This window comes from Amphiura filiformis, chromosome 20 (genome assembly GCF_039555335.1).
Source record: "Amphiura filiformis chromosome 20, Afil_fr2py, whole genome shotgun sequence".
Taxonomy (NCBI): domain Eukaryota; kingdom Metazoa; phylum Echinodermata; class Ophiuroidea; order Amphilepidida; family Amphiuridae; genus Amphiura; species Amphiura filiformis.
The window spans coordinates 5,558,848-5,578,925 of NC_092647.1; the positions used below are offsets into that span (position 1 = coordinate 5,558,848).

A 20,078-nucleotide genomic window follows, 5' to 3' on the forward strand; every position below is an offset into this window, starting at 1 on the left:
GTTTTCAGTTTTGGCTTTGTTTACTCAAGGGCTTTAATTTGATATATAAAATAATGCAGTTTGATGGCAAATTTGAATTCACCTAGCATACCTATATAGTCTGTCTCTACGGGAGGTACACCGTGGAAAACCGGATAGGAGTAGTCCACGGATTTTTGACTCGCGTTACGGTACACCGCTACAGAGTAGCCCTGGAGGTAATCCGGAGTAGCTCCAGAGTACATCCAGTGAGAAATTGGATGTGTATAAACGGCTGAAAGTAACGGATGCGTTATTACTTTCAGCCGTTTGCGCAATTTATCAAGTCCAGACTGACATACTGTTACCTTAACTTCCAGTCGCATTTTACAGAAAGGTCTCAAAACAATTTTCAAATTACCAATTATAAAAATTCGCCTTGGTACATTGCCAAAATGTTATCAATATGTGACCGTACACGACAAATGAGCTGTAAATTCCTCCCCGGTCAGTTTTGTTTTATTTCGTGTTTAGAAAATATATATCATAAGCTTTAAAATGGTATATTTCAAACGATACCCAGAAGCGGGGTTATGGTTTGTTGAACTTTGCTCCTACAACAAAATGGTACTTTTTTCGTTTCTACATGTGTCTCTTTTTCCACATTGCTGGTAAAAAATATCAAACAGTCATAATTGGCGGTCATTTCAAATCATCCCCAAGTCAATGAGGTTCAGGAATGTCCTCTAATTGTTAATTGTTAATTGTTGGTTATACATACCTAGACAAAATACAATGCTTTGTAACCCACCACTTGAACAGGATTTAGCCAAAGCAAACAAAGACCAGAGCTATTAAGAATTCTATAGACATCTAAGGTAGATTTCTTATTATCATCTTCAACAATAGAATTATTGATTAGTTTAAAAGGTGTTTGACTATTAAAATGAGATACATATCGCACCAACTTGAGGTACCGATGAATACGACCTTCATGCACATTTTGTACTGTAACTCGGAATACAATTAAGGACATTTACGGCTCATTCGTGCTGTACGATCACATAATATAGTATGAAATATCGTATGTAATATCATTTGCGATATCGTATTGTTTGAGAAACGTTTTCATCTACTTGTCTTTCTTTTTTTCCTTTTTGATTAAAGGGAGACGTCCCATTCTTCGTGAATGCAACTGGAGCTACAACAGTAGTTGGTGCTTTTGATCCATTAAATGCCATAGCAGATATATGCGAGAAATATAATCTGTGGTTTCACGTTGATGTAAGTAAACGTCTTGTACACTTAACACCATTAGCATTAGGATGAACGTTATTGACACTTCGTGGGTGTAATATACGTGGTGGGGTGCGTGTGGAGTGGGTGTGGGAAAGAGGGCATTAGCTGTGTAAGTCATCGGGTATTTTGTGTGGGGGTGTGTGCGTAGTTTGGGTGTATGTGTGTTGTTTTAAGTCTAAGAAAGCATGCCTTGTATATTAGTTAGTGTCCTGGATTTGTTAAAACTATTTTAAACTATTTCTAAGTTCTATTACAAAGGTTGTCATTTTACCCTTTATCAATTAACACGAAAACCAGAAATATATATGTTCGTCTCATAACCATTTGCTATATCAACTACGACAGTATACATGGTATAGTTGGTGCCTTTGATCCATTAAACTCTATAGCAGATATGCAAGAAATATAATCTCCGGTTACATGTGGATGTATAATAAGTATTAAGGTCTTGTAGACATAGCCATATTAACACCATTTGCTTTAGGATAATTAGGTGTAGTCGGGCGGGTTATACGTGGGGTGGTGCGGCATAGGGGTAAGCTGTGTGACTCCTAAGGTGTTTTGTATGGGGATGCGTACGTGGTTTTGGTGTATGTGTGTTGTTATAAAGTCTAAACAAAATAATATGCCTTAATGAGAACGCTGGATTTGTTAAAACTACTTTAATTTGTAATCTTGAAGAGTATTACAATAGATTGTAATTAAGATATTTTGTTACCCTATACTTTACATAACCATTTGCTGAGAAACGCTAATTCGACAGTAGTTTGTGCCTTTGATCCATTAAACCCCATAGCAGATATATGCCAGAAATCTCTGGTTACACATGGATGCAAGTAAACGTCTTGTAGACGTAAAACCGTTTGCATTGATATAATTAGGTCGATGAACATTATTGACACTTCAAAAATGCAAATTATAAAGACACATATTTCTCTCTACTGTCTTCTTTAATCTCTTCATTCTTTCTCACAATTTTCTCCCAACATGATTTGACACTTAATTTATTCCTTCATTTGTGTTAAACATTAATTTATGTCAAACTGAGCGTAGTAACAATGTCTTGACAAATATTGTTTGGTTAAATGCTTTACAAACGGGTAGAGTGGAGGAGGGTATTTAGAGTTTTAAAAAAAATCTACGTTGTTGAATTTGGTACCAAAAATATAGCTATGGGTCTTCTCTACCCAGTGATACAAAAATAAGTACAAACATCCCCAAGTAAAATTAGGAACTCGTAACTATACGTATACGAATTAAAGTTCAAAAATTAGATTTGACTACAAAATCGGGCATATATACAAACATGCGATTTGCACCAAATCTATACCCAGCAAACACAAAACGTTTTCGACATTATTCGTAAAATGTTAGAAAAGATTGCTAGAAAACGTTTAAATGTCGGGTTATATGAAGGGAACATAAAGGGCATAAAACATTTTGATAACATTCAAAAACATTTTTTGATAACTTACTGAACATATTCTAACATAATGTTATTTTTTAGCATTGACAAAATATTTGACAAAATATGTTTGCAACAAATATTTTACAATAACATTTTGACAACATTTTAAAAATGTTGTTGTAGTGTGTTTTCATACACAACGTTTTAAAACGTTTTCATTACCTTTATATAACCCGACATTTAATGTTATTAAAACCTTTTTACCAAAACCAAAACCAAAACTATAACCTGTTTGCAACGTTTTAAAAACGTTTTGTGTTTGTTGGGTAATCTAAATAAAGTTTTCTCTTGATATCTCTTTGAATTTTATTCTATATAAGAGCAAATATAAATATCAGTGGGCCTTATACCAAACTCCGTCCATATCCTCGAAGTTTGTTTGATTGTCAATTTACTAAGTCAATGCATTTATTCCGCTGTAATGAGCGCAATGGGCGATCCTTATATTAGTTATTTAAACAGATTTGATACAGAACGTTTGTGTTACTCCTCCACTGGTGTGGTGTGTGTGAGTGAGGGGTTAACGGTGTGAGTCGGGTTTTTATAAATTGTGGATTGGGTGTATGTGTATAGACTTAAACCAAGTATACCTTGGATTTTGTGCATGAATTAGTGAGAATCCTACATTTGGTAGGACTACATATTCTAAATTTTTAAGAGATTGTAATTACATTATGTTTTCCCCTTTCTCAATCGAAACGAAAAGAAATGTAAAATTTTACATATTCCCATTAGCTGGAGCGCTAATGGCATTATACAGTAAGACTCCCTCCTTCAGGCGATCATTACATTCTGACCATTACATTTAAATGACAGCTGAAACTACAGATAACGTCTCTGTGGTAGCAAATTTTAATTATGTATATTTTATCTTTTCTGCTTTTTGTTTTAATTGCATAGTGTGCGTGGGGAGGTGGTGTTCTGTTATCGAGGAAACGACGACACTTACTAGAAGGAATAGACAGGTAAAGGAGACAAATGTGATGTGCTTAAGTAAGATGAGTTCTTTCTGGTTTATTTTCTTTTTTGGTATTTACTATTTTCGCCAATCAAAAAGGATACGATATGTTCAAAATTTCAATAAAAGTGTATTAACGTTCTGAAAAATGTTAGTTTCCTAGTTTTACAAATTGCAAATAGAAGTACAAGTTGAACACTTTTTATAATCATAATCTCAAAATTCGTTAATAGGTGCATAGTTATTTACCTAATCGTGTACCTGTATTTCTTAATCCTATGCAAAATATTGTTTTAGCGTTCAAAATAATTTGTCATGCCACTAATAGCCTGATCAACTCATACAAGATAGTGAGAAATTTGCGTGACATTCTCGACTGATCTTTGTTATGTTACATGGTAAATTATTTTTCAGCATTATGAATCATGTTTTCAGTCTTACAAGTAATTTTTTAATAGAACGATAAATTTTCCATTTGACAAGTTTTTATTATTAATGATATACATGGACAATTATGCTTCTTCATGCTTACATGCATGGCCAGTTTGTGCCATTGCCTTCTTTGTTGTATATGCTTTATTTTTCAGTATGCTTGCTGTTTACATTCCATTTAAAGTATCTATTGTGTTCAATTCACTTACAGCAGAATATTATTGGAATGACCCAAATCGGAACAACCCTTTAAAGTGTTATTACGATTCAACTAGTTATCGCTTTCATCACATTCAACATTCGTTTCCACGCCTTACACAGTCTTACTGTGCGATCACGCAGATTAAGTTCTCGATCGTACATATTCCTGCGAATTCCGAACAAACATTTGAAACTCTCCTACATTCAAACATCAAAAATCAGAACGTGCTCTTTCACGTGTCAGGTTAAATCTCGAATTTAGTATGCAGGAGAAAATACGAGAACAGGTGACAGGTGAAATACCATTATGTCCCATCCTTGAATAATATACTCTGTTTTAAGGTACTTTTTTTCTTGATATCTTGATGTAAGAAAATCTTCTCGTATTGTATGTACGAACAAATACCATTACGAATTTATGTATAAGCAATACCGTCAAAGCTGTGCAAAATGACATACATGAGTGAATGAGAATTGAGAAAAGATGCCAAATTAGGTTTGCTTACTTTGTGTCACTATGCTCTAAATTGACAAAGATTGAAATGACAAGCGAGGTTTTCCTCAGGCTGCAATACTTTAAAAGATTCGGTTATTTTTTTCTGCATTATTGCAACAAAATAATTAAGTGACAAATTTAATCATGATGATGATGTTGGGAAACTTTCTTCTGTTACAAACGAGATTAGTTTTGCAGATAATTGGTTCTTTCTATTTATAAAAATAAGTGTTTGGTAGAGCTTTTAATTGTTGCGGATCCTTCTTCTTTGGTCCCACATAAAAAACAAGAATTTGATACTATAAAAGAGTTGTAGCCAGAAAATCGTCGGCATTTCAAGTTAAATGACCCCGTTTTATGTTACGTATTGTATACAATTCTGCCCAACTAAGGTGGTCACGTCTGATCGAAATAATACCCGTCTCCATGTAATGTGTATACCTATTTTTTCTAGGTTGTCTTATGTTAACGTTTGTATTCTTGAACATGTTTTCAGGGTTAGTTTAAAACGACCTGTGGCCATTATATATTTATAGTCACGGTACAGATGCAGTATCTGATGTTATTTTGTGACCAGAGAAATTTGAGTCACAAAAAACACCCCAAGTATCGAAGTCTCGCTCTCCAAAACCGAAGGACACAGATTTAGGACAAATACTCATATCACCGTTTAACCTATTTAAATTGTATATCTGCGAACCTGGATCAATCGACACGGTTTCAAAAATCACCACTACTATTAATGTGTGGATGGATAAATCCAATTTTTTGCACTTATTTTTCTTAATGCTATCTTGATCATAATTACAATAATGTAACAACTAACTATAGTATTTGACGTAATAGTTACTTTGAAGACCTCTTTCTTGTTATTCTATTTCATTCTCGCAATTGATGCTAATACACATGTCGTTTGGTCTCGGTTTTCTTTTTTGTCAATACAGGGCTGATTCAGTCACATGGAATCCACACAAAATGATGGGTATCACCTTGCAGTGCTCGGCTATCATCCTTAAAGAAGACGTGAGTAGGGAAGAAAGTTTCAACTTACTTACACTTAATTGAATATAGATTTTTGACACATACCAAACATGGAAAGAAAAGCATTTGGTGTGGATTGGCTAGTGGAAGAATAGGCAAATGGGATATTCCTTGTGATATTCATACACCCCATATGGAAGACATGACCTTAATCTTCCACACAGGAAAATCTACACCTCCTCTATGGGAGATTAAGGTCATGTCTGCCATAGGGGTGTGTGGATTTCAACTTGAATAGTCAAGTTCAACGGCTTGGTGCGTAAGGTTAACGTTCACATTTTCAAATGGATAATATCTAGGATTGAGAACCAGAAAATCCTGAGTACTACCTGCCGATCTAACATACCCTCTGATTGGCCAATTACATGATATTTTCACTTTAATCGTCAATCGGAATGGAGCTTTGCAAAATAATTCACCCTCATTTTTTGCGTGGTGAAATTATTCTAACAATGTTGCTGATTGGCCACTTGATAATGAAACTTCCTTTTGACCAATCGGCAGGTAGTTCTCATGGGGTTAACTCACAAGGGTATCCTTTGTGCGTTTTCTGGCTCTCAACCCTCGATATGTACATGGATGTGTATAGTTTGCTTTAGACTATGTTATAGTCGAATTTTGATAAATAAAAATATGTTATTATTAATCATTCCGTTGAACTCAAAATTATACTGATGTTTATTAAAATTAAAATGTTCAATGGTAAAATGGTCATAAATAATTTATATAATTAGTGACAGTAAAAGTAAAGTATACGTATGTTATTGAATGAAACATATCTTGAATAATTCTTGGCAATGTAAAATAATATTGGCAAGATCACTTCAATTGTAATACAAGTAAATCATCTTGGAGACAAATCTTCACTTTTAGAATAAAAAATAGAATTCGAAACAAATTTGGACACTTTCAATATAACCTTTTATATAACCTAATACCGTGTAAGAAACACCTATTGAAATGGAAGATTAGTAATTCGGACGAATGCTGTTTCTGCAATTGTCGTGAGGACTATGAACACTTTTTCATATCATGCAGGAAAAATACATCATTTTGGATTTTCTTTAAAGAATGCGTGTTAATTACGACACACACACATTTGAACGTGTCTCTAGAACATATTATTTATGGTTGGAACAAGAAAGACTCACATTTTGATTTTGTAAACCTGCTCTTAATTATAGCATCGTTTTCAGTTTACAAGGCCAAAATAAGATATAGTGAAACCAATATATTTACTCCTATACCAATGCTCTTTATTAATGAAGTAGAAAGATTGAATGAAATAACAACAAATGCAGAAAATGTGCCAACAATTATAAAAGAAAATCAAAATGTCTGGGATGAACTTAAGGTTCATTTGAATATACTGTAATAAGTTATACATAATGTTTTGATAATGTTAATTTACATAATGTTGTGGAATAGCAAGTTTTTGAGCTTGATATATAAACTAAATAAAATAAAGGCGTTTCGCCAACCTCACTGAGGTATAAAGAGAGAAAAAAAAAATATCTTGAATAATTCTGATTTTGGAATCTACCAGTTTATTGACCGCGAAAGCCCGAGTAAAAACAAAGGGAGTATGGTGACTGAAAATATCAGATGTGAAAATCTATCAATTGCACACAAATTAATACAAATCAGAGTTTTATGTTTAAAAGTAATAGCCAGAGTATGCAAAAGTGGACTACGAAAAAGTCTAAATTTGCTTGTGACAATTGATAGTTACATGCACTGCTATCGTCCACTGCAAATGTATCCGTAAGGCAATAAAATAATTCTCATATTATAAACTTTACATAAGCTTACCTCTGGGTGTTATATAATAACAACTTGGTATTTGATTCAGTAAAAGTCATTAACGTACTAACATCATGATTTGTAGGTTTTATTAACCTTTTCTTACTCACATTGTGGCAAGATAAAGATAGCATAATACTATATCTTTTTAAATAATGCTAAGTTAACTACTGATTTACATAAACAAGTATTTAAATGATAATATCCATGTCACGTGACTTTCCTCTTTAGAGGTTTGCCCCATGTAATTAATGAAATCAAATAACTGACTTGACTAAAAATAAAGAACAGAACAATGATGTAATCCGTATACCTAAAGCACTGATGTAGAGTATTCTATACGCTTATCAAAATGTCAACAACGCTTGCACAAGCGAATGGTCAGTGCTATCTTAGCCGTCTGCTGTTATGTCCTGAAGACAGTTAGAGGAGCCACAGTTGATTGGGTTCTGGCCACTCTTGGTGCTCATTAACTATCATTGTATCCTCGGTATTAACAGGTTTATAGCCACGAGACATTAGAATGTCGTTAAACTTATGACGCCGCACTGTAAAGTCCACTCTTTTAAATTTTGCCTAATATGAATATGATGTGTTGTTTGTCCTCGCAGTCCTGCTTCAAGAATCGCATGTCATATAAAAAAATACCTTGTTCTTCCTCATCCGTTGTTCTTTTGAGTAGCTTATTTCACGAGCATTGCATAAGTTATCTGTTAAAAGTAAATTTCATGAATCAGACCTGATTTTATTAATGCGTAAATTTATGGATCGAAGAGATTATTTTTACAGCAATAATTTTGGTTGTAAATATATGAAAAGGGGCTATAAAATAAACAATAATATGTAGAACATTCTGTAAACATCTGCTGTTAAGGTCAGTACACTATTTTAAATTATTATTGTGATTTTTCTTTCTGAATTATGTTTTAAACGTCGTTTTCTTCATTTTAGGGACTTTTGGAGGACTGTAATTCAATGAGAGCTACGTATCTATTCCAGCAAGATAAACAATATGATGTCTCCTTCGACACAGGAGACAAAGCCATCCAATGCGGGAGACACGTTGATGTCTTTAAACTCTGGTTAACATGGCGAGCGAAGGTAATGATATACCCATATGATATATTTAAAAAAGCTTTCAGTATTAAATTTGTCAACTAGTAGAAAAGAGTCGTTGGCTGTGATTAGCATGCCTGTCAAGTCAGATGGTGTGGGGGTGTGTGTGTGGCGTGTGATTTGAGATTTTATTTGAAAGCAAATTCAATTTATAGGTGCATGCGAAAATTCATATGGAGTGCTTCGACCGTATGACAAAACAGGCGAAAATAGTAACTTTTTGCACAAGATTTGCAATTAAAAGAGAATTAGCCATTGCTCATTCTAGTGACGGTAGTATATGGACAATATAAGTGTGCTTTTTCATTTAATGACATTAAATTTGAAAAATACCGTATTGTAAAAGGAACACTTGAGGTTTTGACTTTTAAAATCTACATTTTGGTAAAAAAATGTGCATAGATAGGTAGTTTTCAACAGATTTTCCACATTCACCTTGCTATAACATTGAATTGGGTTATCTGTTGACCTAGTGACGAAAATTGTTTTAGGGGAAGTGTTAGCTTTCGTTTGATAAAGATAAGCTAGAAGCTCCACAGCTCTTACATTGCTATGCACTCAACCGTGTAGTGTAATCAAAAAGACTGTGCGGAGACAATGCACTGCTTGCTTGAGAGTTCTTGGACGAAAATGTGTGCTCAGGTGTATCGAGGTAGAAACTGTGCGCATGATGGTTTATAAGAGAATCGTTTTTGTATGGAAACCTTACCATATGATAGTTTTATGACCTTTCATATTAAGAATTATACAAAAAAGTGTATCTTATGCTGTATTTTGTTGTGACAGACTTGTTCGTAATCAATGGAAACTGATGGGTACCAATCATTTTGATACAGCTTGTATGTTTGTAGCATTCCAATTATTTTTGTACGGGCATGTTGGCTCAGCGGTATGGCCTTGTAATCGGTGGATTGTGAGTTCGAGCCCCGGCGGTGCCATCGTGTTGTGCTATTAGTCAAGGTGCTTTACCTTACTTGCCTCTCTCAACCCAGGGGTGAAATGGGGAGCTGCTATTCATATTGTATATTGAGCGCCGCCTAAAGGTGTGAGTATGCCTTGGGCATTATATGGCAGGTGACATTTTCTAACGACAGCGAAATAAATGTAAAGCGCTTTGGTACATGTGCACATGTGAAAGGCGCTGTATAAATACCAACATTTATTTATTTTTAACATACGATACACGATGTGAAGCAAGGTCTTTTGTGATCTTGTTTGTGCAAAGCTAAAGTCCCTGAAGACACCACTTTTCATAAGATCACAATGAAAATTTTATTTGGTTAGAGCGTCTTTTAATTACACTCATAAATTGATTAAACGACGAGGTCATGTTAACCTTGTCTTTCGCGAGACACAACATTTTTTGAAAGGCCGATTCATGACCTTGATATATCTGAAAGGGTATACCCCATAGGAGGGTTCAACATCAGCGACATTTAAAGTGAAAATTGTCAAGGCTAATTACGCTTTTCAAAATGTTGTTATCACTTTTTTTTACATTCACGTGGCTACATAGGAAAATGCATTTGTTTTTAAAGAGCAAAGGAGTGTTGAATTCTATCCTGGTTTATTGTATTTATTAGCACGCTAACGCTCATAATTTATGTAACTAGATAAACGATGTTGCAGTAAAGGTGAGACCACCGTATGTGATTATTTTAGTGACAATGCGCAGCACCTTTCCCAACACAAAGATAAACGTATACACGTCACAGATTTATTGTTATTGAAACCGATCAAATTGGTTCTTCAGATAAACGAAAAGTAAAAATATTAGCATCGTTATCAATGAATCACGAACACGCCATACACAAAAGGTGTTAATTTCGTAAAAGTACGTTCCAAAATTGTATGAGTGTTGTGTTCTGTCATGTGTGTTTGTGGGAGGGAGGGGTGTGTCGGTGTTGTGTGGGATTATGACGGGGGAGTGTGTGGTTGGGGTACGTTCGCACAAGTGAGCTCAAGACGGTGCTTTGATGTCCTCATTGTTTGTATCACCATTATATTATCTCTATACCTCATTCATACCTACTTAGTTCCCCAGGCAAGTCTTTTCAAATCGATATGAAGATATCACTTGCAATTTCGAACATACACGACGTTAAAATACCAATAAACCAACCAGTCGATTTCATGTTATTACATTTCCTGTATAGGGTACTCGGGGATTCGAAGCACAAGTGAACAAGCTCATCGACTTAGCAAAGTAAGTTTATATCATATCTTAAATTTTTCATCACTCTGACGACTTGGGTATTTAAGAGCAAACAATATGATTTCTACTACCTTATTAATGGATAATATGAGCATCCACGTTTCTATTAATATTTGCACTGCAACTTAAATAAAATAAATATAAGTTGGTTTGTTTATTATTAATGAGGATGACACCTTCCCTTATTCGCAGATATTTGGTGGACAAAGTGAAGGCAAAGGATGGCTTCAAACTCGTGTATGAGAAGGTAGGTATTATACCGTATAATTCCGTCTACAGGCATACATGCCTCCAAATGAGGATTTTTTGACGGAAGAGACAAGAGGCAGATAGACACTCTCCACATAAACATTATTTGGAGTTTGAACAACTATATTATTGATACAGGCGACTGCGCAAACACGTAATTTGTAAGCGCTCTTTAGCAAAGTCATAGTTCATTGAATTGACAACAATATGACAAAACAGGCGAAAATAGTAACTTTGAGTACAAGATTTGCAATTTAAATGGCCACTCGTTTTAATGAGGCTAGTATATGGACAATATAAGTGTGCTCTTTCATTTATTGACATAAAATCTGAAAAATATTGTAAGGATCACTTGAGGTTTTGACTTTTAAAATCGTGCTTGGATAGGTCGTTTTCAACAGATTTACCAGATTCGCCTTGCTATAAACATTGCATTGTGTTATCTCTTGACCCAATGAAAAAAGTGTTTTTGGGGAAGTGTTAGCTTTCGTTTGATATAAAAATTGTTTTTTGATAAAGGGAACACTTGAGGTTTTGACAAAAACCAATCACAGAGCTATTTCCAGGTAGAAGCTCACACAGTTCTTATGATGCTATGCACTCAACCGTTGAGTGTAATCAAAGACTGTAGAGACAATTCACAGCTTGCTTTTAAGCTCTTGGACGAAAATGTGTGCTCAGGTGTGTCGAGGTGGAAACTGTTCATAGATGGTTTATAAGAGGATAGTTTTTGTATAGAAACCTTTCCGTATGATATTGTAATGTTTTTGTGAAGGGTATTTGCCTTTTGTCTCTTTCGTCAAAAAACCTCGTTTAGAGCCATATATGCTTGTAGACGGAATTCTACGGTATGACGGTAGAAGATAAGCTTGTAACATACACTGTACTTTGTGTGGATCAAAATAATTGAAGCGAAAAAGTAAAAGAATTAATGTCTTAAATGAAGGCAATTATCATGAATTAATCAGTTAATAACATTAACGAAAGGAATTTAACATACGTTTGCGATTATAGATTAAAAGTCCCGTGGATGAAATCCCAAGGATGAAGTTACCGGTAAAAACTGTCCTAGTTTAACCATAAGAAACTCATAAAGGTGATCCTGGCTATGAGGGTTAGTCTAGATGCAGGTTGTTCAGGATACTGCGACTGTGTAGAGCGGTACCGGTATCCCTTAATGATGCTTGGTCGTTGATCAGCGATGCCTTGAGAAAAAACTTGTCAGCGAATTTTAATATAAAGGGATCCTTTTATAATTGACACTATTCGGGTTTTATTATATAATTATAAAAACATGACCAGTAAATCTACAAATAATTGAAAAGAATCAGAGAAATATTATTCTTATAATTTGTAAGCTTGTATCTTATTTCCTTTATTCCGAAACGGTGCAACATGTTTCCTATCTCGTTCTTTTAAAGCCGGAGTATGTGAACGTATGTTTCTGGTATATACCACCAAGTATACGGCAGATGGAGAATAAAGAGGAGCAACAGCTCCTGTTGCACAAGGTAAAGAAACACTAGTATGAAACCCTGTAGACTCAAATTCATCTACAATCTGAGAAATAATTGTTCGAACACTTTTAAGGCCTTAAAATGGAAATAGTCTCCCTTCTACCCCCGTACAATGTCGGCATGCCCAATATGCTCATCTTCACCATATCTTCTCCCAACATTGTTTGTTGAGGAAAGGGGAGGGGGTATGCTTAAAAGACGAACATTGAGACAACACTATTATAATTCTTAGTTTCCAGTGACTCATAGCGGGCGCACTATACTAAGAAGAACAGTGGGCAGTGGTGGGTGTTCGAACACATTTTTTCCGGGATTGTAGGTATGATGTAATAGGTGTAATGTAAGATTTCATTTATAAATCTTATCAACCAGGCATATTCAAGGTATCATTAATTTATTTATCATCCGATTGATTCGTCATTACCTACTTTCAACCAGAAATGCCTTTTGTTAACGGATGAACCGACGTTGCAATTGAAACTTTCAGTCTTCAGCTGGGTTGTGATGCAAATGACCTTGAGCACCGGTAACTTGTGGCATAGATAACAATGGACAAGGAATGTTCTTGGTGTTTAGCGAGGTGTGAAAGAAGCGATCCTGGTGAGGGCTGAGCAACCTGGCCTTAACCGCTGTGGAGGGGTTCAGGCAACATTCTCACGGATGGGGCAGAATCATCAAGGACATTCCTCGTCGATTGTCATGTACACTGGAAGCTATCGGTACTCGGGGTTATTTGCATCACAGCCAAGCTGAAGATTGAACGTTTCAGTCGCAACGTTGGTTCGTCCGTCAAAAAGTATGTATGTCTGGTTTACCAGATTTAAATTAAATCTTAATTTTAAGCATTAATATTAGATAACATACTTTTAAGTCGAAGATTCGTTACAGAAGAGATTGCATTTATCTGAAATGAGTTTATTTGGGGTAGAATGTATATAGATATTTGTTGTTGGCTTATATCTTGCAACTGTACAGTATCACATTTCCTTAATATTTGGAAGGCCTTGCATTCTGGATGTGCAACTTAGACGTTCAAGATGCAATCTTTGACCCAGGTCCGGATTTACCACAGGGCCAGATGGACCGGTGTGGGGGTGTAAAACGTGGCTAAGGATTGCCCATTTTAGCCTGGTCCAGGGCCTTTAGAAAGATATTCGGCTCTTTTGGATGTACGCAGAAATATGTCATACTGCAGTTACTGTCCGTTTTCCTATACACAATACACAGTGCTCTTCCCATTGACGCGTGACCTCTACAAATACCGTACGTTAGAAGTATGGGGATTTGCCTAGTTAACGTCGCTGTGTGAAAAATAACCGGCCGATATTAAAAGTACTCTTCTAAAATTCTAGAAAATATAGTTTTGTAACATATCCTAAATTTTTAGCTAATTTAGATGTTTGGAAATATTCGTACTTTGGTGTTTTAGTTAATGTTATAGGTAATAGTACATTGCCTAGTTAACGTCGCTGTGTGAAAAATAACCGGCCAATATTAAAAGTACGCTTCTAAAATTCTAGAAAATATAGTTTTGTAACATGTCCTAAATTTTTAGCTAATTTAGATGTATGGAAATATTCGTACTTTGGTGTTTTAGGAAGGATATGTAAACGACCGATAACACCAAAAAATATGAAGAAATTATTTCCAACCGTGTTAAGTCAACAATCATTATGTTGCTCATTTTCAAGAATGCTGGTTAACAAAAAGCAGGCCATTGTCTCATTTCGTGAACAAAGGTCCACATACCATTGTTTCCTTGCGTTTCCTTTATAATCGGTTACCCAACTGAAGCTATAAATACCAGCTCATTGCGATACCGCACATATAAAACAGACACATGTGCACAACCAGAGAAGATCTGATTTAATCAGTTGAGCTGTTTTCAATGAGTGTTATCTTGGTTTAATAGCTTTTAATGGGGTTTAAGTCCTGCAAAGGTCGCGGTGAATTCTACTGTAGACATGACTGCATCATGTCGAACTCTCGTCTAACCAGGGAATTGTTGCAACACCCTCGGGTAAATCAATCAACGAGTATAGGAACCGTTAAAATATTCAACTGAATGACTAGGCTTTATATCCTTTACGCATATCACGACACCTCACTATATAAGGTCGACTATTAAAACTCGACCGATATCTCGTATCTCTATAAAGTTAAGTTGTAAATATTTCTAACATGGTATTTAAAATTGTACGTTTAAAGCGTTTTAAGCATCCGACTGACATAGATCATTATCTATAAGTTATTGAAACGTTTTAGAAGACAGCGGGGAAAAACCCGAAGATTTAATCGTAATTACAATGCATTATGTGTGTGAATACTTTTTACTGTAGACTGTCGGGGTTTCAGTTTGTCCCAAATTGACGATTGATAAATGAGTTTCGCAGCTTATAACCGTCGCTCATGCCAGTAGCATGATATAGATTATAAAGTGCTGTTAAACGGTGTATATAGAACAGAAATTGTAGTGAGGGCGCATATGTAAAACACAATGGAGAAGTTGAGTATCGATGCTCTATCCCTCAAAAGAGGGTGTCATACAACATCTCACTATGAACAGCAGATGATGGTCAATATTTCATAATTCAATTCGGTTGTTAAAAACCGAAAGTTTAAAATGGACATTAGAAAGGAAATGAAAAAATTATTTATTTATTTATTTATTTATTTATTTATTTATTTATTTATTTATTTATTTATTTATTTATTTATTCATTTATTTATTTATTTATTTATTTATTTATTTATTTATTTATTTATTTATTTATTTATTTATTTATTTATTTATTTATTTATTTATTATTTATTTATTTATTTATTTATTTATAATACTTGTCATTTTCACTAAAAGCAGCAATGTCTACCAAAAACCTTTCAAAACGTACACGAGGACCCAAGTTGAAAAATGCTTTCCTCTATGTCTTTTTACCATTTTTAAATTTGCTGGAAAGTAGTATCAACCGTCAACAAAAAGTAACATCAATAACAAATCTAAATTAGTTGATCAGAATTTTACTACAGGTGCAGTCATTCGACAACCCGCAAAGCGGCTATTTATTATCAGTTTGATAAATTTAGTATCATGCATTAATTGAAAGTTATAATATGTTCAACAGTTTAATATGCGTTTAGGGAATTTTCCAAGAGCTCTTTAGAAATCTTATAATGTCCATCACTGTATATGCAAGCATATGCATTTGTCTAATTACACATCACTAAAATAGAGATTATAAAAAAAAAACGTCTAAAATACTTTTGTGTTTCAATCAGTAAGCTCAAGCTGTATGCACCTTTATTATGTATATTGTACCAATGGTATTTCACAATTAGTGACTCTAAAAAGTTTAAATGTTAATGTTATTATGGTATATTTAGTATGCATAAGACAAAACACATAAAATGTTTACCAAATTTAACTTCTTTGAAAACCTTTTAAAGAACAATAATTAATTCACTTCAATCATTGCAACCAATGCTTTTCCGAAAACACTGCGAAAAACCCAAAAGATCCAAAATAATTAGAAGTCATTTCATTTCATTTTTATTTCATTTCATTTCATTTCATTTCATTTCATTTCATTTCATTTCATTTCATTTCATTTCATTTCAAGTATAACCACAAACTCTTCGTGTAATTCAATCCTTTTAGTCAAGGTGATCTTCTGGCATTTTTTATCATCCAACTATTTATTATTTTTTATCCATTGTAGGTAGCACCAGAGATCAAGGCCCGCATGATGGAAGCAGGCACAACAATGGTTGGCTATCAACCTCTTGGTAATAACGTCAACTTCTTCCGAATGATCGTATCCAATCCTGCTTCAACCAAAGCAGACATCGACTACATGTTGGATGAAATCGAACGATTAGGAAAAACAATCGAGTTTGAAGAATCGTGATACGTTATATGGGTGTTTATAGATGTTTAAGCCCTCCCTATGGCGAAGTGTTTAATTAATATGGACTATTATGGTGCTCCAGCTGACATGTCGAAAAATACTTGCAAAATGCCACTTCGATATCTAATTTGACTTGTAGGAAATAGGTATTGTCATTTTGCGTCGTTATTATGTTCAATGTAAATTCGGTCGACTATCACAACTACCGTAAAAAGTCGATAGTTAGCATATGTGCTTACGATTGAGCGCTTTTAAAACATGAAAACATGAAGAGCCCCATCCATAAAAGTGTAAAGCGTTTTGAGCAAATCATCGATACACATAGTTATACACGAACAAGTAAACCTGCACATTTGTGTCTCAGCCCAATTAGCTCAGTTGGTAAAGTGCCGGACTTTTCAATTTCATGTTTTCAAAAGCGTTCAATAGTAAGCACATTATGCTAACTATCGAGTTTTTACGGTATTTCGATTATCACTATACAGGTTGTATCAAACATGATTTTTCTTCGACCGTTTTCAATTTTTTTAATGTTCTTGAAAGAATTTTTTATTTAAATATTATTCATATTTCAAAGAATATCAGGTTTAATGAGAATTTTAGATTATGAAAATTTTTGTAAATAATTGAGCGTTGTTTAGGGAAGGGTTTATTTTCCCGATTTTATCTCATTATTGGCTTCGTGGTATATTCACTAGTGATACAAGTGTAATTTGATAGGCCTATGTGTGAAACCAGTTTCGTTTCTTAATATGATGATCAAGAATTAATAAGTATTTATTTTAACAATATTTACGTCCCCAGTATTATACTTATATTATTTGAACAAATTAAGACAAAAATGACCGCATAGTACAGAAAATACCGTTTTATTTGACATAGCGGAAGCACTCGTGTAATAAATGAACGATTTTTTGTGCAGTGAGTGAAATTCGTATCATAGTAACTTCTTTCAAATAAAGTATATCCAAAATACGACGGCAAATTCCATCAAAATCGGCAGAACGAAAGGTAATTATACACTTTTTCAATAGGTAAAATTTACATTTTAAATAAAATCGATTTTATATTTTTAATATTGCCTTGATAATGATAGTGTGTCGAGAAGAATCATTTGGATACAGCCTGTATACATAATATACAACTTAAAATATTGCAGCGACTATCTCGGGAATTACAACATAAGCTTGAATACGTTGAACCAGTTATGTTTTCTTTTTAATGCCCCATTCAATTACTGCCCCCTAACATATCCCGAGAAAGTGTGGTACTGATGGGGATTGTAGGCTGGGATTACATGGATTTTAATCTCTAAATCCGGTTGATGTGCTCCCGTTGTTAAAACATGTGTAATCACCCCACAACCCAGGGGGATTAGATGATAGAAACAACGAGTAGTGGGGCATGCAATCCCTACAGAGATTCACAGCGTCGGGAAATGTAATTGACCTTTCGGTAAATCCCATAATTCCTTGCGGTTATACCCCAGATGTCGTCATTTGACGTCACACCGATGCGCACATCGTTTAGCGAACATCGCTACTGCAGTGCATAGAATTGCAAGTCGGCGTGACGTCAAATGATGACATCTGGGGTCGAACGCAAGGAATTATGGGATTTACCGATAAGTCAATTAGGTCGAAGATGACATGCGCCGTCATTTTCCGAGAGGGGTGGGGGAGCCTACTTGAATAGTGCATAAAGAATAAGCCAAATTGGCATTACATTCGCAATGCATTGTGAGACCGTTTTTACAATTTGGGGACACTTTGAACTCTGAACTATCGGGATTTTTTATGCATACAAAGTGTTGTTTAAAATGTTGTACTAGAATGTTTTCAAAAATGAAAACACACACACTCCACACATAAAACATGGTCATCTCACATTATGAATTATCTAAAATATTTTAATGATAAAATTATTACAAATATAAATGAATGAAAAATAATTAAAGCTATTTCCCAGATAGGCAATAATAGGTCAGAGTTCAACGTGTACCAAGCTGCCAAAACCGTGCCACAATGCTTTAGGAATTTGTAATACCTGTTAGATGCATGAAGTGTGTCATAGAATCAGCCTAAACTTCAAGGCAGCTTGCAATGTACAAAAACTCAACGACTTTATTTCAAGGGGCCCTATTTTCATATTACAATATTTTTGTTGTTGTTGTCTTGTGTGTTTCTTTATTGATACATTTCAGAATAGTTCAACATAAAGCGTATCCTACATGTATAAAGAATGACAAAATGTCTGACATTTCAATATTGCTCTGACTATAACATATACTTGGCATTAAAAAATATGCGTTCCGCATGCATTAATGTAGCATGATAGTATTTGCAACTTTGAATTGAATTTGTAAATTTTGATTGCTTCAAAAAACCGCATTCACAAAGTATCGATTTCATTGCGAGGTAAACATAGTTGCTCACAAGGCAAGTGGTGTTTTAGTCTAATTTGTTTGCTAAATGTATTTGGACCCAATATATTGAGTAAAATGTTGCCAGTGTGAATGTATCAATTTTTATCACCAATAATCATGTTTCAAACAGCGCAGTTTGAACTCCTCTTCGCGTTTGGTTTGGTACACTTTCTGTATTCATGCAAAATGTGTTTTTCATATTGAAACAATAAATATCAGGGACGCAGCTATGTAGTATTTGGCATATGTCAGGTTATTACGCGTATAAGCACAAATGTGGTAAAAGAGAACATCGTGACTAAATGGTTAAGGTATACAAGACAAGGGGTCATGGGTTCCGATTCCCGGTGTTCGTATATCCTGCCTTGGGCATCATTGCCGAACACTGAATAAGTCCCCAGGTTGAATAGAAGAATAAACGTTTACAGGCACATTACACATTGAATTTTACTGTGACGCAGTAATAAATGGCAATGAGACAAGAAAATCTAAGATGGCTTGCGCTATTTGGTCTTTGAGAGCAAACATTCTGAGTTGGGTACCTAAACCGTACCTTTGTTCAAATGGTTTAAAGGGTGTTATGATGGTTATGGGTCTTATGCTGAGTTAAAGGGAAGTCATGGTGGGTCAAGAGATGTCGGGGTCAGTTATGGCTGGTTACGGTTTTCATGGTGGGTTAAGGGATGTCATTGTGAGTTAAATGTGTCACTATGGGTAAAGGGATGTTAGGAAGGAAGTCACAGGCATAGATATTCGTCTTTGCTCAAACAAAACTGTGCCATCTAGTGATAACTTTAAGATTTTGATGTATTATTCAAAGTATGGGTTCATTTGTTCTCCTTTGTATCCCACAATCAAATGACAATTTAAAATAATGAAATAATGTAAATGTGAACTTAGTTTAACATAAGTTTTCCTACGTGTCTATGCAAATTGAAAGCTGGTGAAAAAGTTAATGTTCGCATACGTGGTGAATTTATATTTTGTAAACGCAA

General features: G+C 34.6%; 1 protein-coding gene across 2 annotated transcripts in view; it reads left to right on the forward strand.

Moving 5' to 3' along the window:
* The window catches only part of LOC140142764 (glutamate decarboxylase 1-like), a 92,856-nt gene extending 75,783 nt beyond the window's left edge, over positions 1 to 17,073 (forward strand). For both annotated transcript variants that reach the window (XM_072164751.1, XM_072164752.1), the window contains 8 exons: positions 1,126 to 1,242; positions 3,626 to 3,690; positions 5,757 to 5,835; positions 8,608 to 8,757; positions 10,929 to 10,978; positions 11,180 to 11,234; positions 12,658 to 12,747; positions 16,470 to 17,073. In XM_072164751.1, the coding sequence (XP_072020852.1) occupies positions 1,126 to 1,242; positions 3,626 to 3,690; positions 5,757 to 5,835; positions 8,608 to 8,757; positions 10,929 to 10,978; positions 11,180 to 11,234; positions 12,658 to 12,747; positions 16,470 to 16,658 (795 nt within the window). In that variant the 3' untranslated portion in view covers positions 16,659 to 17,073. The remainder of the gene's footprint in view (positions 1 to 1,125; positions 1,243 to 3,625; positions 3,691 to 5,756; positions 5,836 to 8,607; positions 8,758 to 10,928; positions 10,979 to 11,179; positions 11,235 to 12,657; positions 12,748 to 16,469) is intronic.
* Positions 17,074 to 20,078: the final 3,005 nt, after the last annotated feature.